The 9,463-nt window shown below is 39.3% G+C and overlaps 2 protein-coding genes across 3 annotated transcripts in view; one reads left to right on the top strand and one right to left on the bottom strand.

Annotated features, from left to right (window-relative positions):
- Secp43 (tRNA Selenocysteine associated protein) overlaps positions 1–9,463 on the bottom strand; it is a 414,926-nt gene that overhangs the window by 41,877 nt on the left and 363,586 nt on the right. The gene's annotated exons all lie outside the window — the stretch shown is intronic.
- On the top strand, positions 203–9,093 carry Gcat (Glycine C-acetyltransferase). 2 transcript variants are annotated; one of them, XM_034979174.2, is made up of 9 exons: positions 203–346; positions 1,888–2,048; positions 3,195–3,260; positions 3,561–3,662; positions 4,329–4,536; positions 5,593–5,773; positions 6,471–6,663; positions 6,972–7,149; positions 7,826–9,093. In XM_034979174.2, exons 1-9 carry the CDS (start codon positions 316–318, stop codon positions 7,984–7,986), a joined length of 1,281 nt encoding a protein of 426 aa, XP_034835065.1. In that variant the 5' UTR covers positions 203–315; the 3' UTR covers positions 7,987–9,093. The 2 variants fall into 2 exon arrangements, with proteins under 2 accessions (XP_034835065.1, XP_069361422.1); XM_069505321.1 differs by lacking the exon at positions 203–346 and adding an exon at positions 432–549.

Below are 9,463 nucleotides of genomic sequence, written 5' to 3'. Positions count from 1 at the left end.
TCACGATGTACCTACCATACAGATTGGTCTGTTTTTGCAAATTATAGCAAATTAGGTTTGATAATCTTTGTGTATCTGCAATTTTGTACTAAATCTAGTGTTACAACATTCTAGTGGTTAAAAACGCTTCACTGACTAATATAGTTTGCGTGTCTGAAAAAACTGAGATTGTTGATACACTCAGATCCGCGGTTAATAAACTATTCAGAGCTCCAAATCAGAGTTGTATCGTAAACAGAACGTTCAACTTGCGTGACTGGTTTTACTAAAAAGCCGGCTGAATGTTGCCACGCCCGCTGCTAGCCAGTCGACGCGATGGCGCTACGCTCTAAACTCCTGCGCATACGTAAGTCAATCTTGGTTTATTAACACCTTCTCTTTGCAAAAAAAACAATATATGACACAGAAATAACTAAAATTTCAGTAATTAAGTTAGTTAAAACTTGTTTTAATAAATTAATGATGAAATTAATAATTGATTGTTTACTTATTATGTTACTTAGACAACGGTTTTTATGCTAAGGAGGACTAGGTATTTTAACATAGCTGGTAGGTATTAACTTTTATAAATTGGCGTACGTAATTTTTCGTAAAGTGAAGAAAAAAGCCTTTTTAGGCGTCCGTATTTTAATATTTGTAGGTATCCTTGTACCTATCTGTAGGTAGGTATTCTGTAACAGCGACTGTTAAAAATAAGAACCTAGTAAGTAGCAAGTAGGTATATAGACTATAAAAAATTTTTAAGGCTCTACAAGAACTTCTCTACTTTGAGTGATGATAAATACTTACCTGTACCATTACCATTGAATGTACCTACAAAAAACAAAGATTTTTTTAGAAATTTTCTAGTTCAAAGCAACCCGAATTTATCTAATTAAGTTTATGATAATTATGTACCTACCTATTCATTTTATATGATCTGCGCTCTATAATTCTACCTAATAGCTCGTGTATACATAATAGTGATTTTAGGTAAATGCTAAACTAACTACTTAAACTATAATTTGCCAATTATTGTACCTGGGACGACCTTGAAAGTCTGATGAGAGTAATTTAATTTGCATGCCGCGAATAAGTAGGAAATTCATTGTTTACAATTACCTAGTGTTATCTGAGGTAAGAGTGTTACCCTACGTTTGTATTGTGTTATACAACGAATAAGACGCAATACTTAAGATTATTATTAAAGAGATACTTTCTTAAGTAATGTGGCGTCTTCTTACTAATACAAGTTTGGCAATCATTAGGACGACTTGGATCAACTTTCGACATCGCTGCTCTAAATAGAGATCTCATGCTCTTCCCAAACCACTGGCGCAGGTTTTAAGCCATGATATGCTTTTGTGCAGGCCTGTACTGTCTGTCAATTTTAAGATGATGATGATGAGTTGGAGTTCAAATTTCTTGTTTACGGATCACGCGCCCAAAATATTTTTATTTCTGCTTCTATGGGCGTAAACTTATCTATGTAAATATTTTCTGTAACACAGCGCTGTTAAACAGATACCTAGGTCAATGAAATTATCGACGAAGGAGGAAAAAGCCTCGACACAATTATATGGACATACCTACCTACCTACTTATGCAATATTTCGATGCAAATGCGCCCAAATTATATACATATAGGTAGGTAGGTACCTACCTATTTATCGACAGATAGCGTCTGACCTCTAACTATACTTAGATAGTTATTTACGAGAAATATACATATCTACACTAATAAATATAGGCAAACACGAAACACCTGCTTTAGGTGTCCAAACATTGGTCCTGGGCATTCTCGCACATTAGTCTTCGTTTCAGGATGTTTTAAATAAAGTTATGATTATGTAAGTACATAGGTAGGTACTAAAGAGTCTCTAAAGGTCTCTAATAATTTGTTTCTAGTGTCCAATGGATCACAAACCCGACAGCTACACGAGTTGAACAAAAAGGAGCGTGCGGGAGTGACCAAGCTACGTGAGGTCCTGGAAGACAGGCTTCAAGAAATCAAGCGCGCTAAGACGTGGAAACATGAACGCGTCCTCTCCTCACCGCAGGACGCCAAGGTCGGTGCTGATTCTGTTTATAACATTTTTTCTGTGGCACTTACGGAATGAGTTTGCATTGTTTCATCATCATCATCATGATCAACCCGTCACTGGCTCACTATATATGTAGCACGGGTCTCCTTTCTGGGGGAAGGGTTTTGGCCATAGTCTACCATGCTGGCCAAGTGCGGATTGACAGACTTCACACACCTTTGAGAGGATTATGTAGAACTCTCAGGCATGCAGGTTTCCTTACGATGTTTTCCTTCAGCGTTAAAGCAAGATCGCACATAACTCCGAAAAGTTAGAGGAGCGTGTCCGGGGTTGAACCCCCGACCTCCGATTAGAAGGCGAACGTCTTAACCACTAGGCTCTCTCAGCTTGCATCTCGTTATAATTTTCTTTCCTCGTTAACTACTTTCCGACCGACCATATACCGACCTTGGCATATATTTTTAACTTGAGGTGCAAGTTTATGGAATCTTTGTCCTTAATCCTATTTAAAAATCCGTTGTCATGGTTGCACCAATTAGGGCTCAGTACGCGTCATCACTTTTCCTACTCAAGTATAATTTATTGATTATTACATGATGCCCGCGACTAAATGTAAATACTAATTATAAGTTCATGACCACAATTTTTTTTTTGTGTGATGTAACCACAAATTCACGGTTTTCAGTATTTTCCCCTAATGTCTGCTTTAAGACCTACCTACCTACCAAATTTCATGATTCTAGGTCAACGGGAAATTACCCTCTAGGTTTCTTGACAGGTAGTCAGACTGACAAACAGACAACGAAGTGATCCTGTTAGGGTTCCGTTTTTCCTTGAGGTACGAAACCCTAAGAACCTAAATACCTACACGTTTACAAAATCGCCGTTATCATCTAGTATTGTTTACATCTATGCTCTTGTTTTTTGTTTTTCGTCTCCGTGGATTTAGGTTTTAAAAAATCCCGTGGGAACTCTTTGATTTTCCGGGACAAAAAGTAGCCTATGTCCTTTCCCGGGATGTAAGCTAACTCTATACTAAATTTCATTAAAGTCGGTCAAACTGTTGGACCGTGGCCCGTGAAAAGCTAGCAGACAGATAGACAGACACACTTTCGCATTTAAAATATCAGTATGGACTATAATTATAATTATTATTATTCGTCTTTCTAGGTGAAAGTCCAAGGTTCAGAAGGAGAGTTCCTGAACTTTTGCGCTAACAATTACCTAGGCTTATCGGTAAGTCAACTTCTGAAACCATGTGTAGGTAACCATGTACCTAATAATAAATATACCTAATCTCTATATATAAAAATTTATCGCTATTATGTGTTGCTGATCGCAAATCTCGAGAACAGCAGAACCGATTTCGCTAATTCTTTTTTTATAATATTCCTTGAAGTAAGAGGATGGTTCTTACGGAGAGAAAAATTAAAAAAAATTGAATCGACTGTTAGGCGGTACGAATGTTGCCGGGGTAGCTAGTTTGCTATAAAACAGGTGAATATAAAAACTAACACGTTACCAAATTATTTTTAGAATCATCCTGAGGTAGTGGAAGCAGCCCGCGAAGGTTTAAAAAATTATGGTGCTGGACTGAGCTCTGTCCGGTTCATCTGTGGAACACAAACTATTCATAAGGTAGGTACAGCCCATATTCCAAGAAAAAAATGTGTTATGTATAAATACTAAAACTGTGAAGTATGAGCCGTAACTGAAACCAAAAAGTCGACGAAGATTCAATTTCCATCCCGTTACAATTTGCCGTAAAGCTACTCCTAATACAAGAGCTTTTCACTTAGTTGGAGGGGAAAGGGTTAGCCGTGTTCACCACGGGCCCAGAATACCTGCAATTATTAAAAAAGTGATAGTGGTTTTTCCAAAAGGCACAACAAAAGATTGCACTTCTAATTTTTTAGAAAAATAAACCCACATTTGGCGAAATGATGTAGGAAGTGCGAACGCTCGTTACGAAAGTCGAAACACGTTGTTTAATTAATATCTTAAAATTTGTTATGAAATATCGGCAAAGCCGTGCCGCCAAGCGATTTAGCGTTCCGGTACGATGCCGTGTAGAAACCAAAGGGGTATGGGTTTACTAAAAACTGCCATACCCCTCCAGGTTAGCCCGATATCATCTTAGACTGCATCATCACTTACCACCAGGTGAGATTGCAGTCAAGGGCTAACTTGTATGTGAATAAAAAAATAAAAAAAATATCTTCAAAATCACGAAGACGTCTAGAACTTCGTGTTCTTTTAGGTGTTAGGGCGACGACGTTAGTAAACTGCTAAAATCTTCGACAGGAACTGGAAAATCGCCTCGCTCATTTCCACGGCCGCGAGGATGCGATCCTCTACGGGTCTTGCTTCGATGCGAACGCCGGTCTCTTCGAATCGATGCTGACTCCAGAAGACGCGGTGTTCTCTGACACGCTCAACCATGCCTCCATCATAGACGGGGTGCGACTGTGCAAAGCGCAGAAATTCCGCTATCCTCATAGAGATCTCAAAGGTAAGGGGAATAGCAATGAACAAAATTAAAATCAAGTTCCTTTTTGATATTTGAATGCACTTTTAGCAAGCGTTTGAAAACCCCTACAAGTAATCTATAGCGAGGTTGTTGTGGATGGCAATATTTTGACATGCGCGGATCCGGATACGGATTATTAGAAGTTCACACCCGCGGATGCCGATGCGGATGTCTGCCTGGATGTTCCGCATTTGCGGAAGCGGATGCAAATATCCGTAACACCCCTGATCTATAGTACGCGACAGGGGCAATCGGGGTACGAGGCGGGGGGACACCCGCAACCCGCACATCAACCGCACTATCCCACGCCGGTTTAGCGCGGGGGCAGTGCGGGTGTGCAGGGCATACCCACCCCGATGGCCATCTCGACCTGTCGCGTACGGACTTATGTTCAACAGTTGACGACGACTACACCAAGGTCAAGAAAAACCCATTTTCTGTAGGTTGAACTGAGCTGAGGTCGTAATCATTTCTGAGAACACAATATTATATTATAATATATAATATTCCTCCATCATTTGATGGTTGTTTGGAATCAGTTTTCTATCAGCTCGACATATGATTTCGTCGACAGTAACTCTTAACAATTTTTTGGATTCCACCTATTCTATAATATGAAATTATCCCGTCTTCCCTCTAATCTGATTTTTTCACTTCAATGACTGGAGAATTCAAATTCAAATTTCAAATTCAAATTCAAATTTCTTTATTGCGAATATGGGTAAACAGTGCAGATATTACAAAACAAAAAGGTACAGCCAAATTCTGCCTATTAGCATGCAATATGTTATGACTTATGATATACCGAACAACGTGTACATAGTTTTGATAAAATTAGTCAAATAGTAGAAGTTCTTGGCGACCCGGTCTGATAGACTTCTGGAATCTGGAGTGAGCTTAGATGGCAACATTTAGGGACGACACGGTGAGCAGGGGCACTTCACGCACAACAGAAACGTCTATAAGTGTTGAAACCTGCCCAGACTGAAGAAATAAAGACTGAAAGAAGAATTATTAAGATGTTGCTTTTAATTCCAGAGTTGGAACACTTATTGGCTCACAGCGAAGCTAGGCTCAAATTGATCGTCACTGACGGAGTGTTTTCCATGGACGGCACCGTAGCACCTATTCGAGGACTGAGAGACTTGGCTGATAAGTACAGGGGACTGCTGGCAGTGGATGACAGTCATGCTACTGGCTTCTTTGGAGAAACTGGAAGGTGAGATAGGAAAACTTTGATGACATTAATCGCCATAAGGGCTTAACTGCTAATGGTGATACACCGATATAGAAAAACGGAGCCATTGCATTTCCACAAGATATGACCCCTTCTTAAAATTTTAAAGCTTATAATAATTAGATTAAAAAAGAATTATTTCCGTAAACATCTTAGGTATATTTATTATAACAAGCAAAAAGACATCATTATGCGATGCCATCTTTTACCTAAAGCTCGGTGGTTAGCCGGAGAAAACTTTTGCGGCCATGCGCAATTTTCTTTATTTCCGAGTACTTACTCATGTCAAGTTCTCTCTCAAATTATCATCGAACCACTTCCTCCGTTTTCCTGCCAAAAGCAGAAAAAAAAGATAGAAATGTAGGTGATTAAATAAATTTTTCCGAACTTCTTGGACGTTTTGAAACTGCTGACCCTGTCTAGCGATAGCAGAGTATTTGACCCTCCCAGACTCATCGTGCTCTCCTTTCCACGTGCTCCCATGTCCAGGGGGTATTGGGCAACATGGATCTCGGGAAATATACCGCGTTCTGTTGGGTAAGAGATTATAATTTGAATCAGTAATATTAATAAAGTAGTATCCATAGGTAAATCTTTTCCGTTCCGAGCTTACCTGCGTATGTGGCGTGTGTCTAGTTACCTTTTTATTTCCTAAAGAGATATTGTTATCTTCTTATAGAGGAACGGAAGAATACTGCGGTGTGAACGGTGCAGCAGACATTATCTGCTCGACTCTCGGCAAAGCAGTAAGTGGCGCCGCGGGAGGATACACCACAGGACCAAAAGAACTTGTAACTTTGCTGCGGAATGTCTCCAGACCCTATCTATTCTCTAACGCACCACCACCTGCGATCGTCACGGCTGCCTTAAAGGTAAAGAATATTAATTAAGTACCAGATGATGCTCGCAACTTCATTCGCGTGAATTTAGGTTTTTAAAACCCCGTGGAAGGAATTTTCTTTTATTTTCAGAGTAAAACATATAATGCCTAAGTATATGCGTCTCCGGGATGCAAGCTATTTTGGTGCCGAATTGATGATGCCCGCGACTTTTCCACTTGATTGTTTCTAAAAATCCCGTGGCAATTCTTTGATTTTCTGGGATCAATCAGTTTTACACTACAGCATAGAAATCCAAACTAAACAAAGCGGAATATTTTATCATTTTCTTACCTTGTCAGTCTTTAGATCTGGTGGAAAACAGCGCCTCGCTTCGTCAACGCCTTCGTGAGAACACCCGCGTGTTTCGTGAGGGGATGAAGGCAGCCGGGCTCACTGTGGCAGGGGATGAACACCCAATCTGTCCTGTGATGGTGGGCGAGGCGCCATTGGCAGTGGACTTGGCAGCTGGAATGCTGGGTAAGTGGAGATCTTTGACGAGCCATGGTAGGTACATTGGTAGTTGGTACCAGGTATTGTTGAAAATATCGATCGTGGGAAAACTTGCAAGCCTGAGAGTTCTCCATAATGTTCTAAAAGGTGTGTTAACTGTGAACTCTGCCTATCCGCACTTAGCAAGCGTGAGACTATGGCCAAAATCCTTCTCATTCTGAGATTAGACCCGTGCTCTGTAGTGAGCCGGTGATGGGTTGATCATGATGATGATGATGATTTTACGCTGTATCATCTATTAAATTTTAGAATGCTCTTTCAAGCTTTCCAGAAGTCCAGCGTTCGGTAAAACAGGCAATAAACGCAACGACGCGACGGCGCAAGCTGAACATATTCAAATTAATACAATATTCTAGAAATATGTACCTCTTCTAAGGTACGATAATGACTTAAAATCATCAAGTCTATATGGTTTAATCATAGACGTTCTATGATGATGTCTTTGTTTATAATAATGAATGCACTTGCAAGTTGCAACTTTACCTAAGGTTAATAATTCTACTCCTTTTCACACCTATTTTACCTTGTATTTGAATAACCGACTAATAAGAAGTCGTATTATTATTTGAACCGCGAAGATCAATAAATGGGTACTCTCAATTTGAATCATAAAATAGAATTTATGAAAGCATTTTTATTCCAGAACGCGGTATCTACGTAGTGGCGTTCAGCTACCCAGTTGTACCAAAAGGCGGAGCGCGCGTACGCGTGCAAATAAGCGCAGCGCACACGCTCGATGACGTCAACTGCGCCGTACAAGCATTCGCAGACGTCGGCAGGAACATCGGACTTATTAAATCGTAGTTTTGCTCATTTCTGACTGCGAAAATTTTTTAAAGGGAAAAATAATGTGGCAAAAAAATACTGAAGCCTATCTATATGTATATAGCACGTGAAAGGTTGAAATGGCAATCAGGGAGGGAACCCTCCACGCTAAAACGGTGCGGGCGAGCGCGGGTGACGTGCGTGTGTGCGGGACGTCCCCCCGCTTCATACCCCGATTGCCATCTCAACCTGTCGCGGACGACAGTTATACGAGTAAATAATAGGCCGCGGATACACCTGTAAGTTTTACTGGCGTAAGTAAATTACATGATTAACTTACGACAAAGTAACATAACATAATAACACTCATAAGTACATTTACAATAGAAAATTTGCGTCAATTAATTAAGTGCGTACAATACGCAGCAGCAAAATAATGTACATCGACTTTTAGAAAGGAGATAGCAGATTTGTAGAGCACTATCTCTGTCGTTGAGACCGACAAAACGTTATTACTTAGGTATGAGAGACAGAGGCAACGCTCTACAAAGTCGAAATGTCATTCTAATGGCCGATGTACATTACTTTCTGCCGCGTACTGTAAGCTAGGTACTTACGTGAGTAAAACAGGTATAGTCGAGGCCATAAAATGATAAAATGACTGAGTACCACATACTACAGCTTAAAAGTTTGCATATAGGGTTTCTCTATGTAAACCCCTACTAGAAAAAGATTTACCACACGAGTAAAGCTGGGGCGAGTCAGCTAGTTTTATAATAATAAAAAAGAACTTACCATATCGAAGAGCTCCAAAAATTTTCTTTGAACAGATTAACATTGCTGCTCGCTTTACCTTTGATTCTATTTCGGTGATAATAATCCAGTAGAATATAAAGTGAGCCACTTTTCGTCACTAGGTATTATAAAGGCCAATATGTACTTATTTATGTAAAAATAACGTATTAGGTACATTTGTATGTTTATTTTTGTTTATGAAATGAAGTCAAATCGAAATGATTAGCTTATAATTATTACATTAGGTACATGTTTTTGTTCTGTTTGTAAATATGTATTTTGATTTTGATCTGCTGTACTATTTTTTCGGATACCGTTTGTATGACTGATTAAATAAATAATTCTATTAAAGAAAAACTTTTTAATTTAAAGAAATTCTTTTGATTAATAATTTAGATAATTCGAAATCTTGAGTCACTCGTCTAAGTCAACGTAACTCAAGTTGAGTCAAAGTTTGACATGATAAAACACCCATGCAGCGCGCACTACTATGACTACTATGATTGAAAGCTGACTGACTGACTGATTTATTAACGCACAGCTCAGGAGATTTGGCATGCAGATAGCTATTATTACATAGACATCCGCTAAGAAAGGATTTTTATAAATTCATCCCCTAAAGGGGTAAAATAGGGGTGTGAAATTTGTGTACTCCATGCGGACGAAGTTGTGGGAATAAGCTAGTTATTAATAATCATTATACGAGAAATGAAGAAGAGAA

Source organism: Maniola hyperantus, chromosome 20 (genome assembly GCF_902806685.2).
Source record: "Maniola hyperantus chromosome 20, iAphHyp1.2, whole genome shotgun sequence".
NCBI lineage: Eukaryota > Metazoa > Arthropoda > Insecta > Lepidoptera > Nymphalidae > Maniola > Maniola hyperantus.
This window is presented reverse-complemented; position numbering and strand designations above follow the sequence as displayed.

Coding starts and splice junctions, on each gene's coding strand:
- Gcat (XM_069505321.1), top strand. CDS start 516: ATGCTAAGGAGGACTAGGTATTTTAACATAGCTG. Junction 2,049..3,194: donor CCTCACCGCAGGACGCCAAG/GTCGGTGCTGAT, acceptor TCGTCTTTCTAG/GTGAAAGTCCAAGGTTCAGA. Junction 5,774..6,470: donor TTCTTTGGAGAAACTGGAAG/GTGAGATAGGAA, acceptor ATCTTCTTATAG/AGGAACGGAAGAATACTGCG.